At 46.6% G+C, this 17,484-nt stretch overlaps 1 protein-coding gene across 1 annotated transcript in view; it reads left to right on the forward strand.

The window, feature by feature from the left end:
* The window catches only part of PTPN3 (protein tyrosine phosphatase non-receptor type 3), a 1,427,127-nt gene that overhangs the window by 820,171 nt on the left and 589,472 nt on the right, over positions 1–17,484 (forward strand). Inside the window, 1 exon segment of the mRNA XM_040432350.1 lies at positions 16,501–16,693. Within this exon segment, the coding sequence (XP_040288284.1) occupies positions 16,501–16,693 (193 nt within the window).

Raw genomic sequence — 17,484 nt, forward strand, 5'->3', positions numbered from 1 at the left:
AAATGTGCAGGTAAGTACTGCCATTCACTGTAATGCCGAAGTCATGTTGGCTACTGGCATTACAGTGATCGGCTGGTCGGAACGCATCATCGGATGCTATAGCACCAGATGACACGTGTTTGGCTTAGTCTTAGTCAGGGAGAGCTGGAGAGCAGAAGGGAGAAATAGTGTACGGAGTGAAATAGGAATATTTTAGCTTTTATACTTACTATAGACCCAAAAATCCTTTTTAGGACTATTGTTGTGTGTGGCAGCAATATATATTTTTAGCGCAACCTGCGCTAAATAGCTTGCAATTGTTTGGCCGCTGCAGACAGCGACATTATCTGCGCTACATCTCCTGTCTAACGTGTGCGCAGCCAAAAAATATCTGTGACATCCAGTGTACTTTTTCTGTAGACGGTGTCTGCTGCGGACAGTTACATTACCTGCGCTACATCTCCTGTATAACGTTTGCCTATCCGAAATATCAGTGCCATTCAGTCAAATTTTTTTGCTGCTGGTGGCAGTGACATTACCTGCGCTAAATCTCCAGTATAACGTTAGAGCATCCGAAAGATCAGTCACATTCAGTGTAATTTTCTTTGCCGCTGGTGACAGCGACATTATCTGCGCTACATCTCCTGTGTAACGTGTGTGCAGCCTAAAAATATCTGTGACATCCAGTGTACTTTTTCTGTAGACGGTGTCCGCTGCGGATAGTTATATTACCTGCGCTACATCTCCTGTATAACGTTTGCATATCCGAAATATCAGTGACATTCAGTCAAATATTTTTGCTGCTGGTGGCAGTGACATTACCTGCGCTATATCTCCTGTATAACGTTTGTGCATCCTAAATATCAGTGACATTAATTCAGTGTAATTTTTTATTAGCCGCTGGGGACAGCGACTTTACTTGCGCTATACCTCCTGTTTAACATGTGCGCATCCTAAATATCAGTGACATTAATTCAGTGTCATTTTTTATTAGGCGGTGGTGACAGCGACATTACTTGCGCTATACCTCCTGTTTAACTTGTGCGCATCCTAAGTATCAGTGATATTCATTCAGTGTAATTTTTATTAGGTGGTGGTGACTGAAAGGATTTGGACTTTTCTGGACCTCTACGACAACCTTAATTTAAGACACTGAGGTCAGGAGAGATGTTTTTCAGTTGGCAATAACAGACACACACAGGTATCACTGAGAAATACTCTAACTTTATTGTACTATCGCTTGGCCTTATATAGGCAGTAGAAAAGTTTGCATAACAACAGCGTTAAACTAGGGATGAGCGAACCCGAACTGTATAGTTCGGGTTCGTACCGAATTTTGGGGTGTCCGTGACACGAACCCGAACCTGGACATTTTCGTAAAAGTCTGGGTTCGGGTTCGGTGTTCGGCGCTTTCTTGGCGCTTTTTGAAAGGCTGCAAAGCAGCCAATCAACAAGCATCATACTACTTGCCCCAAGAGGCCATCACAGCCATGCCTACTATTGGCATGGCTGTAATTGGCCAGTGCAGCATGTGACCCAGCCTCTATATAAGCTTGGGTCACGTAGCGCTGCACATAACTCTGCTGATACAAGCGTAGGGAGAGGTTGCAGCTGCGACGTTAGGGCGAGATTAGGCAGATTAACTCCTCCAAAAGACTTCATTCAGTGATCGATCTACAGCTGTGGATCATTGAAGTGCTGATATTCAATTGCTCACTGTTTTTAGGCTTCCCAGAGCGTTTTTATATCACTTTTTTCTGGGGTGATCGGCGGCCATTTTGTGGCTTGTGGTGCGCCAGCACAAGCTACCACCAAGTACATTTAACCATCAATAGTGTGGTTATTTTTTGGCCATATACTACATCAGGGGCAAGCTGAGCTTGTGTCACCCAAGTGCATTTAACCATCAATAGTGTGGTTATTTTTTGCTATATCCTACATCAGGGTCAAGCTTTCATCAAGTGCATTTAACCATCAATAGTGTGGTTATTTTTTGGACATATACTACATCAGGGGCAAGTTGAGCCTGTCACCCAGCGCCTAAAAAATAGGCCTCACATTTATATTAATCCAAATCTGTACTGTTTTAGCTGGTCAAGTTATTGTTTGTGACCGTCAAAGCACAGTTTTTGTTCTGGTTGAAAAACAATTCCCAAATTTGCAATTCTCAAAATTAGTGGTTTCTGCTGTATCAGGCCTACTTTAAATCTATCCCTAAAAGGGTATATTAGATTCAAGGTGCTGATAGGGTCATTCTCAAAAACTTAACAAACACGCTACAGTGCAGATCCAAGTCTAATTCTGTGATTAAACGTATACCTGTCACCCAGCGCCTAAAAAATAGGCCTCACATTTTTATTCATCCAAATCTGTACTGTTTTAGCTGGTCAAGTTATTGTTTGTGACCGTCAAAGCACAGTTTTTGTTCTGGTTGAAAAACAATTCCCAAATTTGCAATTCTCAAAATTAGTGGTTTCTGCTGTATCAGGCCTACTTTAAATCTATCCCTAAAAGGGTATATTAGATTCAAGGTGCTGATAGGGTCATTCTCAAAAACTTAACAAACACGCTACAGTGCAGATCCAAGTCTAATTCTGTGATTAAACGTATACCTGTCACCCAGCGCCTAAAAAATAGGCCTCACATTTTTATTCATCCAAATCTGTACTGTTTTAGCTGGTCAAGTTATTGTTTGTGACCGTCAAAGCACAGTTTTTGTTCTGGTTGAAAAACAATTCCCAAATTTGCAATTCTCAAAATTAGTGGTTTCTGCTGTATCAGGCCTACTTTAAATCTATCCCTAAAAGGGTATATTAGATTCAAGGTGCTGATAGGGTCATTCTCAAAAACTTAACACACACACTACAGTGCAGATCCAAGTCTAATTCTGTGAATAAACGTATACCTGTCACCCAGCGCCTAAAAAATATGCCTCACATTTATATTCAGCTAAATCTGTCATTACTGGTGTGCCTGTATTAGTGTAATACGGTACCTAAATAGATAGCCAGATAGTGTTAGGTGTCGGTAAAAAAAGGCCTGAATTTTAATTCAATACATTGGCCCGAATAATATTTTTCTTATTGTGGTGAACGGTAACAATGAGGAAAACATCTAGTAAGGGACGCAGACGAGGACGTGGACATGGTCGTGGTGGTGTTAGTGGACCCTCTGGTGCTGGGAGAGGACGTGGCCGTTCTGCCACAGCCACACGTCCTAGTGTACCAACTACCTCAGGTCCCAGTAGCCGCCAGAATTTACAGGGATATTTGGTGGAACCCAATGCCGTTCTAAGGATGGTAAGGCCTGAGCAGGTACAGGCATTAGTCAATTGGGTGGCCGACAGTGCATCCAGCACGTTCACATTATCTCCCACCCAGTCTTCTGCAGAAAGCGCACAGATGGCGCATGAAAACCAAGCCCATAAGTCTGTCACATCACCCCCATGCATATCAGGGAAACTGTCTGAGCCTCAAGTTATGCAGCAGTCTCTTATGCTGTTTGAAGACTCTGCTGGCAGGGTTTCCCAAGGGCATCCACCTAGCCCTTCCCCAGGGGTGGAAGAGATAGATTGCACTAACGCACAACCACTTATGTTTCTTGATGGTGAGGACATGGGAATACCACCTCAGCACGTCTCTGATGATGACGAAACACAGGTGCCAACTGCTGCGTCTTTCTGCAGTGTGCAGACTGAACAGGAGGTCAGGGATCAAGACTGGGTGGAAGACGATGCAGGGGACGATGAGGTCCTAGACCCCACATGGAATGAATGTCGTGCCACTGACTTTCACAGTTTGGAGGAAGAGGCAGTGGTGAGACCGAGCCAACAGCGTAGCAAAAGAGGGAGCAGTGGGCAAAATCAGAACACCCGCCGCCAAGAGACTCCGCCTGCTACTGACCGCCGCCATCTGGGACCGAGCACCCCAAAGGCAGCTTCAAGGAGATCCCTGGCATGGCACTTCTTTAAACAATGTGCTGACGACAAGACCCGAGTGGTTTGCACGCTGTGCCATCAGAGCCTGAAGCGAGGCATTATTGTTCTGAACCTTAGAACAACCTGCATGACCAGGCACCTGCATGAACTGCAGTGGAGTAAACACCTAAAAACAAAGAAGTCACTCAGGCTCCCCCTGCTACCTCTTCTGCTGCTGCCGCCTCGGCCTCTTCTGCTGCTGCCGCCGCCTCGGCCTCTTCCTCCGCCTCTGGAGGAACGTTGGCTTCTTCCGCCCAGCAAACATGGGATGTACCACCAACACCACCACCTGCGTCACCAAGCATCTCAACCATGTCACACGGCAGCGTTCAGCTCTCCATCTCACAAACATTTGAGAGAAAGCGTAAATTCCCACCTAGCCACCCTCGATCCCTGGCCCTGAATGCCAGCATTTCTAAACTACTGGCCTATGAAATGCTGTCATTTAGGCTGGTGGACACAGACAGCTTCAAACAGCTCATGTCGCTTGCTGTCCCACAGTATGTTGTTCCCAGCCGCCACTACTTCTCCAAGAGAGCCGTGCCTTCCCTGCACAACCAAGTGTCCGATAAAATCAAGTGTGCACTGCGCAACGCCATCTGTGGCAAGGTCCACCTAACCACAGATACCTGGACCAGTAAGCACGGCTAGGGACGCTATATCTCCCTAACTGCACACTGGGTAAATGTAGTGGCGGCTGGGCCCCAGGCGGAGAGCTGTTTGGCGCACGTCCTTCCACCGCCAAGGATCGCAGGGCAACATTCTTTGCCTCCTGTCTCCTCCTCCTCCTACTCAGCTTCCTCCTCCTCTTCTTCCACCTGCTCATCCAGTCAGCCACACACCTTCACCACCAACTTCAGCACAGCCCGGGGTAAACGTCAGCAGGCCGTTCTGAAACTCATATGTTTGGGGGACAGGCCCCACACCGCACAGGAGTTGTGGCGGGGTATAGAACAACAGACCGACGAGTGGTTGCTGCCGGTGAGCCTCAAGCCCGGCCTGGTGGTGTGCGATAATGGGCGAAATCTCGTTGCAGCTCTGGGACTAGCCGGTTTGAAGCACATCCCTTGCCTGGCGGATGTGCTGAATTTGGTGGTGCAGAAGTTCATTCGCAACTACCCCAACATGTCAGAGCTGCTGCATAAAGTGCGGGCCGTCTGTTCGCGCTTCCGGCGTTCACACCCTGCTGCTGCACGCCTGTCTGCGCTACAGCGTAACTTCGGCCTTCCCGCTCACCGCCTCATATGCGACGTGCCCACCAGGTGGAACTCCACCTTGCACATGCTGGACAGACTGTGCGAGCAGCAGCAGGCCATAGTGGAGTTTCAGCTGCTGCACGCACGGGTCAGTCGCACTGCGGAACAGCACCACTTCACCACCAATGACTGGGCCTCCATGCGAGACCTGTGTGCCCTGTTGCGCTGTTTTGAGTATTCCACCAACATGGCCAGTGGCGATGACGCCGTTATCAGCGTTACAATACCACTTCTATGTCTCCTTGAGAAAACACTTAGGGCGATGATGGAAGAGGAGGTGGCCCAGGAGGAAGAGGGGTCATTTTTAGCACTTTCAGGCCAGTCTCTTCGAAGTGACTCAGAGGGAGGTTTTTTGCAACACCAGAGGCCAGGTACAAATGTGGCCAGACAGGGCCCACTACTGGAGGACGAGGAGGACGAGGATGAGGAGGAGGTGGAGGAGGATGAGGATGAAGCATGTTCACAGCGGGGTGGCACCCAAAGCAGCTCGGGCCCATCACTGGTGCGTGGCTGGGGGGAAACACAGGACGATGACGATACGCCTCCCACAGAGGACAGCTTGTCCTTACCTCTGGGCAGCCTGGTACACATGAGCGACTACATGCTGCAGTGCCTGCGCAACGACAGCAGAGTTGCCCACATTTTAACGTGTGCGGACAACTGGGTTGCCACCCTGCTGGATCCCCGGTACAAAGACAATGTACCCACCTTGCTTCCTACACTGGAGCGTGATAGGAAGATGCGCGAGTACAAGCGCACGTTGGTAGACGCGCTACTGAGAGCATTCCCAAATGTCACAGTGGAACCAGTGGAAGCCCAAGGCGAAGGCAGAGGAGGAGCAAGAGGTCGCCAACGCAGCTGTGTCACGGCCAGCTCCTCTGAGGGCAGGGTTAGCATGGCAGAGATGTGGAAAAGTTTTGTCACCACGCCACAGCTAACTGCACCACCACCTGATACGGAACGTGTTAGCAGGAGGCAACATTTCACTAACATGGTGGAACAGTACCTGTGCACACCCGTCCACGTACTGACTGATGGTTCGGCCCCATTCAACTTCTGGGTCTCCAAATTGTCCACATGGCCAGAGCTAGCCTTTTATGCCTTGTAGGTCCTGGCCTACCCGGCGGCCAGCATTTTGTCTGAACGTGTATTCAGCACGGCAGGGGGCGTCATTACAGACGAACGCAGCCGCCTGTCTACAGCCAATGTGGACAAGCTGACTTTCATAAAAATGAACCAGGCATGGATCCCACAGGACCTGTCCATCCCTTGTGCAGATTAGACATTAACTACCTCCCCTTAACAATATATTATTGTACTCCAGGGCACTTCCTCATTCAATCCTATTTTCATTTTACCATTATATTGCGGGGCAACCCAAAGTTGAATGAACCTCTCCTCTGTCTGGGTGCCGGGGCCTAAATGTGTGACAGTGGCCTGTTCCTGTGGTGGGTGACGTGAAGCCTGATTCTCTGCTATGACATGAAGACTGATTCTGTGCTGACATGAAGCCTGAATCTCTGTTATGGGACCTCTCTCCTCTGCCTAGGTGCCTGGGCCTAAATGTGTGACAGTGGCCTGTTCCAGGAGTGGGTGACGTGAAGCCTGATTCTCTGCTATGACATGAAGACTGATTCTGTGCTGACATGAAGCCTGAATCTCTGTTATGGGACCTCTCTCCTCTGCCTGGGTGCCTGGGCCTAAATATGTGACAGTGGCCTGTTCCAGTGGTGGGTGACGTGAAGCCTGATTCTCTGCTATGACATGAAGACTGATTCTGTGCTGACATGAAGCCTGAATCTCTGTTATGGGACCTCTCTCCTCTGCCTGGGTGCCTGGGCCTAAATATGTGACAGTGGCCTGTTCCAGTGGTGGGTGACGTGAAGCCTGATTCTCTGCTATGACATGAAGACTGATTCTGTGCTGACATGAAGCCTGAATCTGTTACGGGACCTCTCTCCTCTCTCTGGGTGCCGGGGCCTAAATATGTGACAGTGGCCTGTTCCTGTGGTGGGTGACGTGAAGCCTGATTCTCTGCTATGACATGAAGACTGATTCTGTGCTGACATGAAGCCTGAATCTCTGTTATGGGACCTCTCTCCTCTGCCTCGGTGCCTGGGCCTAAATATGTGACAGTGGCCTGTTCCAGTGGTGGGTGACGTGAAGCCTGATTCTCTGCTATGACATGAAGACTGATTCTGTGCTGACATGAAGCCTGAATCTCTGTTATGGGACCTCTCTCCTCTGCCTGGGTGCCTGGACCTAAATATGTGACAGTGGCCTGTTCCAGTGGTGGGTGACGTGAAGCCTGATTCTCTGCTATGACATGAAGACTGATTCTGTGCTGACATGAAGCCTGAATCTCTGTTATGGGACCTCTCTCCTCTGCCTGGGTGCCTGGGCCTAAATGTGTGACAGTGGCCTGTTCCAGTGGTGGGTGACGTGAAGCCTGATTCTCTGCTATGACATGAAGACTGATTCTGTGCTGACATGAAGCCTGAATCTCTGTTACGGGACCTCTCTCCTCTGTCTGGGTGCCGGGGCCTAAATATGTGACAGTGGCCTGTTCCAGTGGTGGGTGACGTGAAGCCTGATTCTCTGCTATGACATGAAGACTGATTCTGTGCTGACATGAAGCCTGAATCTCTGTTATGGGACCTCTCTCCTCTGCCTGGGTGCCTGGGCCTAAATATGTGACAGTGGCCTGTTCCAGTGGTGGGTGACGTGAAGCCTGATTCTCTGCTATGACATGAAGACTGATTCTGTGCTGACATGAAGCCTGAATCTCTGTTACGGGACCTCTCTCCTCTGCCTGGGCCTAAATATGTGACAGTGGCCTGTTCCAGTGGTGGGTGACGTGAAGCCTGATTCTCTGCTGACATGAAGCCAGATTCTCTGCTATGGCATGAAGAGACTGATTCTCTGCTGACGTGAAGCCCGATTCTCTGCTATGGGACCTCTGTCCAAATGATATTGGTTAATTTATTTATTTATTTATTTTTTTTTAAAATTCATTTCCCTATCCACATTTGTTTGCAGGGGATTTACCTACATGTTGCTGCCTTTTGCAGCCCTCTAGCTCTTTCCTGGGCTGTTTTACAGCCTTTTTAGTGCCGAAAAGTTCGGGTCCCCATTGACTTCAATAGGGTTCGGGACGAAGTTCGGGTCGGGTTCGGACCCCAAACCCGAACATTTCCGGGAAGTTCGGCCGAACTTCTCGAACCCGAACATCCAGGTGTTCGCTCAACTCTACTGATAACCTATCCCCTGGATAGGTCACCAGTATCTGATCAGTGGGGGTCCAACACCCAGACCCCTGCAGATCAGCTGTTTGAGGAGGCATTGGCACTCCTGTGAGATGTTTGATAAATCTTTACTCTCCAGACATACCCCTTCTTGTGACAATCTTTACTCTCCTTATGATATTTAAAGGATAACTGTTATTGTGACAAAAGCACCTTCATCACTGGGAGTTGGAGAGGACTGCTTGCCAGCCTCTTGCCCTGTGACTATGGCCCCTGGGACACTATTTGGGCATATTGGATTTCAAAGGCTCTGTTTCTGCCCCTTGGACTTTTTACTGGAACTATTTGGGGCATGTGAAAATAAGACTTCCAGGAAATTCGTGAACCCCTGAACCAATCTGGGTTATTTTTGGATAGGTTGTTCACCCAGATCGAGGCTATTAGGGGATGTAACTTGTATGGGGATATGTGGTGTGTTGCGGTGTTTTCTGTGGTTGGGAAAAATGTGTAATTTATGCCTGTGAGTAATTAAGTCGATTGTGTTTGTTAAATATATCACAGGCAATGCCATTGTGTTAATTGCGTCACAGACAATTCCTATTCTGTTATTGATTGCGTCACAGGCAATGCCATTGTGTTTGTTGATTGCATCACAGGCAATGCCATTGTGTTTGTTGATTGTGTCACAGGCAATGCCATTGTGTTTGTTGAATGTATAGTTTTGTGTTTAAACTGTAAATGATTGGCTGCTATGTTATGTCCTCAGTTCTCACCCAGGTCCACTGGGGTGGTAACCTTGGTGGAAAATGTGTATAAAAGGCGATGCTTGTGTGGTAATTAAAGAGTTACTGTTTTGGCCTTCAACATAGAGCCTCGTCTCATGTGTGTGGGGGTTGCTATACGCTGTATACTCCCCTGGCTATAACCCCTAGCTCTTGTAAGAGCTGTTCCTTGTTCCTATGATGGTTATGGTGTCGAGTGGAGTGCTTGGAGCCCTCAGGAAGCACTAGGAGCATCCATCAACGGAGGTACCCAGTCGGGGTGCCAGGAGATCCGTTACAGTCATGTTTTCATCAAAGAATCAATTTTAGCATATGTTACTGCTGCAGCAGCATTATGCATAAAGTAATCTTTAGTTTCTTTACATACCACAGTTTTCCTTGAGTTTTTCCCTTAGTTACGGCTGTTTAACCACCTCAGCCCCCTAACTTAAACCCCCTTAATGACCAGACGACTTTTTACAATTCTGCACTACACTACTTTCACGGTTTATTGCTCGGTCATACAACTTACCACCCAAATTAATTTTACCTCCTTTTCTTCTCACTAATAGAGCTTTCATTTGGTGGTATTTCATTGCTGCTGACATTTTAACTTTTTTTTATATCAAAAATGACCAATTTTTATTTTTTTTTATGAAATTTTTCACTTTCAAATAAAACTACATTTCTATATAAATTTTTGTCGAAATTTATTGTTCTACATGTCTTTGATAAAAAAAAAAATGCAACAAGTGTATATTTATTCAATGAGTGAGAGAATCTAAATCGCACATCCTCATTACTATGATTTTGATACAACAACGGTTTTAAATTTAAGCAAGATAAACAATGGCTATACAGCACTATTATCATAAATTTGCTATGCACTATTAGGAGGCATTAGTATACAGTTTGATCAAAGAGCATAGGCCCACTTACCACAACAAGGTCGCCTCCTTTCAAGTGGGGACCTACTCTAACTATGGCGCGGCGCAGTGCGGCGACCATCGCGCCCCCACACCGCTCCAGCAGGCAATGGGACCCAGTAGCCACACAGCACCAACTGTGCAGAAAAGCCACCAAGGCCCTGTGTCCCATTACTCCACCAGCACGGCACAAAAGCAGCGATGGCCACCGTCCAGCACCGCATGTGAACTTGACCCATTGCCTGCTGGAGCGGTGTGGGGGCGCGATGGTCGCCGCACTGCGCCGCGCCATAGTTAGAGTAGGTCCCCACTTGAAAGGAGGCGACCTTGTCGTGGTAAGTGGGCCTATGCTCTTTGATCAAACTGTATACTAATGCCTCCTAATAGTGCATAGCAAATTTATGATAATAGTGCTGTATAGCCATTTTTTATCTTGCTTTAATTTAAAACAGTTGTTGTATCAAAAGCATAGTAATGAGGATGTGCGATTTAGATTCTCTCTCACACATTGGATACAGTGTATATTTATTGGTTTGGGTAAAAGTTATAGCGTTTACAAACTATGGTGCAAAATATTATTTACGCACTTTGACTTTCTGAGCACCTGTCATGTTTCCTGAGGTTCTACAATGCCCAGACAGTAGAAACACCCCACAAATAACCCCATTTCGGAAAGTAGACACCCTAAGGTATTTGCTGATGGGCATAGTGAGTTCATGGAAGTTTTATATTTTTTGTCACAAGTTAGCGAAAATAGAATTATTTTTTTTCTTACAAAGTCTCATATTCCACTAACTTGTGACAAAAAAAAAAATCTTCTATGAACTCGCCATGCCCCTCACGGAATACCTTGGGGTGTCTTCTTTCTAAAATGGGGTCACTTGTGGGGTATTTATACTGCCCTGGCATTTTAGGGGCCCTAAAGCGTGAGAAGTAGTTTGGAATCCAAATGCGTTAAAATGCCCTGTGAAATCCTAAAGGTACTCATTGGAATTTGGGCCCCTTTGCGCATCTTGGCTGCAAAAAAGTGTCACTCATGAGGTATCGCCGTACTCAGGAGAAGTAGGGCAATGTGTTTTGGGGTGTATTTTTACTGATATCCATACTGTGTGTGAGAAATCTCTCTGTAAATGACTTTTTAATTTTTTTTATACAAAGTTGTCAATTTACAGAGATATTTCTCTCACCCAGCATGGGTATACACCCCAAACCACATTGCCCTACTTCTCCTGAGTACGGCAATACCACATGTGTGACACTTTTTTGCAGCCTAGATGCGAAAAGGGGCCCGAATTCCAATGAGTACCTTTTAGGAGGGCATTTATAGGCATTTGGATCCCAGACTTCTTCTCACACTTTAGGGCCCCTAAAATGCCAGGGCAGTATAAATACCCCACATGTGACCCCATTTTGGAAAGAAGACACCCCAAGGTATTCCGTGAGGGGCATGGCGAGTTCATAGAAGATTTATTTTTTTTGGCACAAGTTAGCGGAAATAGATTTTTTTTTTGTTTTTTATCACAAAGTCTCCATTTCCACTAACTTGTGACAAAAAGTTCAATCTTTTATGGATTCAATATGCCCCTCAGCGAATACCTTGGGGTGTCTTCTTTCCAAAATGGGGTCATTTGTGGGGTGTTTGTACTGCCCTGGCATTTGAGGGTCTCCGCAATCATTACATGTATGGCCAGCATTAGGAGTTTCTGCTATTCTCCTTATATTGAGCATACGGGTAATGAGATATTTTTTTTTCATTCAGCCTCTGGGCTGAAAGAAAAAATGAACGGCACAGATTTCTTCATTTGCATCAATCAATGTGGATGAAAAAATCTGCAAAAAAGGGGAAAGGCGTCTGCCAGGACATAGGAGCTCCGCCCAACATCCAAACCCACTCAGCCCGTATGCCCTGGCAAACCCGATTTCTCCTGCGGGAGAGTAAATAAGGAGCCAACATCTGGTCATTGAAGTCCACCCCTCCCATGAGCAAATTATAGTCGTGGACCGAGAGGGGCTTTTCAATGACACTGGTTGCCTGTTCAATTTGGATTGTCGTGTCTGCGTGAATGGAGGAGAGCATATAAACGTCACGCTTGTCTCTCCATTTCACCGTGAGCAGTTCTTGGTTACACAAGGAAGCCCTCTCCCCCCTTGCAAGACGGGTGGTAACGAGCCGTTGGGGGAAGCCCTGGCGACTAGGTCGCGCGGTGCCACAGCAGGCAATCTGTTCTAGAAACAAATGCCTGAAGAGGGGCACACTTGTGTAGAAATTGTCCACATAAAGGTGGCACCCCTTGCCAAATAAGGGTGACACCAAGTCCCAGCCTGTCTTCCCACTGCTCCCCAGGTAGTCAGGGCAACCGACCGGCTCGAGGGTCTGATCTTTACCCACATAGACACAAAATTTGTGCGCATAGCCTGTGGCCTTTTCACAGAGCTTATTTGACCCCATACCGGGATGTATGCTTGGGATGTATTGTTTGAAGCCAAGACGCCCGGTAAAATGTATCAGGGACTCGTCTATGCAGATGTCTTGCTCAGGGGTTTTGGCGGCTATAAGTTGAGTGGCATACCGGTTTGTTTCTGCCACAACCAAGTCAAAGAGCTCCGCAGTGAAGAACAGCTCAAAAACCCCAGTGCCGATCCAATCTGAGCTGTCTCAACCCGAACTCCAGACTGTGCGGTGAAAGGGGGAACTACTGGTGCGGCTGAAGATGGGGGCTGCCAATCAGGGTTTGCCGTGCTGGGACTCTAGGGGCTCTACGGGCCTGTCTGTGTGGTGGCTGCGACGGGGGAACTACTGCACGTGCCACCGTACAAGCTTTAACTGCCCTTCTGGTGCTCGCCACTTCACCATGTTCTATGGCAGTGCTGGTACTAGGTCCAGGATGGGCTATGCTGCTGGTGTATGCCTCACCACGTAATCCGACAGCGCCAGCCCCACTCTGCTGCCCTTGAAGCGGATCTTGCGCAACCTGTGGTCTAGCAACACGGGGCCGGGTACTCCTGGTGGTATCAGGGACCTCATCGTCCGAATTTTGGCTCAGACTGCCACTGCTTTCTACAGGTTCGTATTCTGACCCGCTGGATTCGTCAGATGAGGGTTCCCATTCCTCATCCGACTGGGTCAGAAGCCTGTAGGCCTCTTCAGAAGAATACCACTTCCTTGCCATTTGGTCAACTAAATTTAGGGGGTATTCCCTGAGACTAAAGCGTATTCCCTGAGAAAAAAAGCAAGCCTGTCTTACGAATGGGAGGCTAGCGAAGTACAGGAAGCCGCTGCGATTGATAAAAAATATCAAAACTGATTTTTTTTTTTATCGCCGCAGCGCTTGTGCAGTGATTGTGCAGTGATAAAAAAAAAAAGTTTTGTCACTGCAGCGGGGCGGGCGTGGGTGAACGCACGTCTGGGCTACCGATCAGGCCTGATCGGGCAAACACTGCGTTTTGGGTGGAGGGCGAGCTAAGGTGACACTAATACTATTATAGATCTGACTGTGATCACTTACAGATACTATAAAGTACCAATGCTGATTAGCGATACTCTAATCAGCGAATCAGTGACTGCAGTGCGGTGGGCTAGGCGCTAACTGAAGCTAACTACCTACCAAAGGGGCCTAAACTAACCTAAACCTAACAGTCAATACTGGTGGGGAAAAAAAAGTGACGGTTTACACTGATCACTTTTTTCCCCTTTCACTAGTGATTGACAGGGGTGATCAAGGGGTTAATTGGGGTGATGGGGGGTGATCCGGGGGTAAATATGTAGTGTTTGGTGTACTCACTGTGATCTGTGCTCTCTGCTCTCTGCTGGGACCAACCGACGAAAAGGACCCAGCAGAGAGCACAGAAGCCATTTAACACATTATATTTATAAATATAATGTGTTATATGGCTGGTGGTTCGTTATTTTAAAAGTCACCAACCTGCCAGCGCTGATCATTGGCTGGCAGGCTGGTGACCAACTCCTTGTGCGCATTTTGCCGACCCGCACTGCGCATGTGCGGGCCGCATATGCGCGTCATCTACCGTCTCGCGAGATTACACGTATATGCGTCCAGGAGGAATAACCCGGCCGCCCACAGGACGCATCCCTGCGTTAGGCGGTCGGGAGGTGGTTAAACATTTGCAATATGAGGACCTTCTCAAGATGGCTCCTCTGCCAGTTCTCTAAAGGCCAAAACTGCGTTCCCTCACTTCACATACACACTTACTGTAGACAGCAGCTCCCTGCCAGCCAATCAGATTGGATTACTGAGAGACACGCCTCCTCACTCTGAAGCATAATGCAGGCATGTAGTGTGAAGGCTTATAAATTTGTAGAGTGAATCTGAATCGCACCTCCTCATTCCTATGCTACTGATATGACCATTGTTTACAATAATAAGCAGCATTTCTTATGATAAAACATGGCTATACAGCGATGCTATCAATCATTTGCTGTGCACTAAAAGAGGCAATTAGTATATAGTTTGATCAAAGAGCATAGGCCCACTTACCGCGACAAGGTTGCCTCTTGTTTAAGTGGGAACCTACTCTAACCAGGGCGCAGAGCCATGCCGCTCCAGCAGGCAATGGGATCCAGCAGCCGCACAGCAGCCCCACTATACAATGAGGCCACCTGGGCCCCGGGTCCCATCACTCCGCCAGCACGGCACAGAAGCAGCGACGGCCACCGTCCAGCGCCGCATGTGAACTGGTGCAAAAGGTTCACCTGTTCACAACCTCCCAGGAACTCCAACTGGGATGTGGTAGGAATTTAAAGACCCTTTGCAGACTTCTGCTAATTTAAAAGCACCTGTGCTAAAATGGGGAGGAGTGCTGATTCAGAATGGGGGAAAAAAGAAACTATAGTGGGAATGCTTATAATTTGTAGAGTGAATCTGAATCGCACCTCCTCATTCCTATGCTACTGATATGACCATTGTTTACAATAATAAGCAGCATTTCTTATGATAAAACATGGCTATACAGCCGGAGACAGATGAGCCATAGCAACTGTCTTTTAAGGGAGCAGTGGAAAGGGACCGGAGACATTAATGAAAGCTATTATTATAAGGTAATTACAGATCTTTTGACAATCATTGACAGACTAACTCAGGTATACATGTCTAGCTCTAATAAACTAGCAAATAACAAAAAATATGACATTTACCCTTTAACTCCTTTCCACATTGCCTCCAAGAGATTGTTACTGGACATTACAGGCAGGGGGTTTAAGAGGAGTTAACTAAAACTCTCAGCATGTCCATTCTGTTATGTGATATCAGAGGACATTACTAAGAGGAAGTTTAAGAGGAGTAAACTACAACTCCCAGCAAGTCCAGGCTGTTATTAGGTGATATCAGAGGACAATACAGGGAGGAGGTATAAGACAGGACTACAACTACCAGCATGTCCAGGCCATTATTAGGTAAGATCACAGAATATTACGGGGAGGAGGTATTAGAGGATAGAACTGCAACTCCCAGCGTTTCTCTGGTTCTCATACTAAATTCATCACTTTTTTCCCACACAAAGCTCCTCCCATGTCACAATACATCCTCACAGTTCCTTCCCGCCCATTGCTGCTCCTCACTACTGAGCTCCATCTAGTTCTCAACTGATCACATGATGGTGACGTCATCACAGGTCCTTTCCCACCACTTCTACTCTCTACTGCTTAGCTCTGCCCCTCCTGATGTCATTCACAGGTCCTTCACCATATTTTATGGTCTTCACTGCTGACATCATCAGAGCGCCTTAATTTTTTGCTCTGAAGGAGGAAGTGGATATAAAAATAAGAAAAAAGCTAAGAAAACACTCTCTCTGGTGCTGCCCCTGGTCCTTGTGCACCCTATGCACGTGCCCCTGCATGCTTAATTATAAATACAGACTTGGCAATCCCATGTTACCGGCAACCACATTGGACGGCACTTTTTCCTTTAGTGTGCAAGCACAGCCGCACAGCCAGCAAAGAAGGCAATATAGACGATCACAATACATTAGGATGTTGTCTTGTATTAACTGCGCCATGATAAATACCTTTTTTTAAGCGTGACAACCCCTATAATCCCTGCCTGTTTCGACTGAGAATAATACAAAACACCCAAAAATATTCACTTTTGACTCAAATTCAGATAACATTCACTTTTTTATGGCCCAGTACATGACACATAAATTGAGACTGTTGGTAGCTATAAAACAGTGGGAAAAAAATTATGTAATCTATGTTAAACGGCATAATAAATAATTTGGAGATTTTTTGTTGTGGTTACAGTAGATTCACTGTGTAAATAAAGGTATTTATATTACTGTATCTTCATCAGTCTGTACTATATACACTAAATGTTCCATCTGTGTGTGCTCTTGATATTCTAGAAATATATTAGAACACAGTCCGAGAGAAAACCAGTTGAGCAATCAAGGTTCATTTTCGAGTTCTCCCAATGGGTTGTCAAATCATTCATATTCAAGTCTACTTGAAGGTGTGGACAGGACATTTTTAGACACCTATGATACCATCAAGAAAGGGAAGTCAACAGAGGATTCCAGTCAGTACTACTATGATAAGGTATATACATTTTTCTTTCCGAGCTAGCAGTCATCATTAGTTATTTTAGAGACCAGTGTCCTGATTCTATTAAACAATATTTTGCACTACACTTTTACACGTAAAGATGATCTGGCAGATTATTGGGAATGAAGCAGACACTCCAGATCATCAGCAGAGATGAGGGCTGCATTTACATGCAGTAATCACTTCCGCTGTATGGGGACATATGAGTGATTCAGCAAGCGCATGTCCTTAAAAAAAATCATTATTCCTGCACAGCACATTGCTGTTTAGGCAGAAAAATCTGCTCCATCGGCAGAATGATACTGGGAAAAGAGTGCTTGCACTTATATTGGGTGATTGCCAGCACCATTTACACAGGCAGGTTATCGGGAACAAGTGTTTATACAAATGCTCATTCCTGATAATCGATCACCGGTCCATATAAAAGGACCTTAAAGCACTGCAGAATTTTAGAGAAATCATAGTTTTAACTATTGCTCTTGTCCAGTGTTAATATGTATCTATTGTTTTACATGATTTTCCAGAAAAAGCTACTATTTGGATGCACGTGGGGAATAACACTGTTTCTGGCTAATATGACTTTTATCTGTCATTTTAGCAGTCTTTTCCTCTGCTGTCTGTCTGTAGTTGTTATGGGCTTTTCATGTCGGCCCATGCATAGGGCATGGGTAAACAGGATAATCTGCTCCCTATCTCTCTGCAGCACAACCTCAAAAGCAGCAGCAGTAATGGAGGACATTACATAGTAAAACTAAGCAGTGGTGCACCGCCAATTATGTACCCGC

The sequence above is a fragment of the Bufo bufo genome, chromosome 5, assembly GCF_905171765.1.
Source record: "Bufo bufo chromosome 5, aBufBuf1.1, whole genome shotgun sequence".
Lineage (NCBI taxonomy): Eukaryota > Metazoa > Chordata > Amphibia > Anura > Bufonidae > Bufo > Bufo bufo.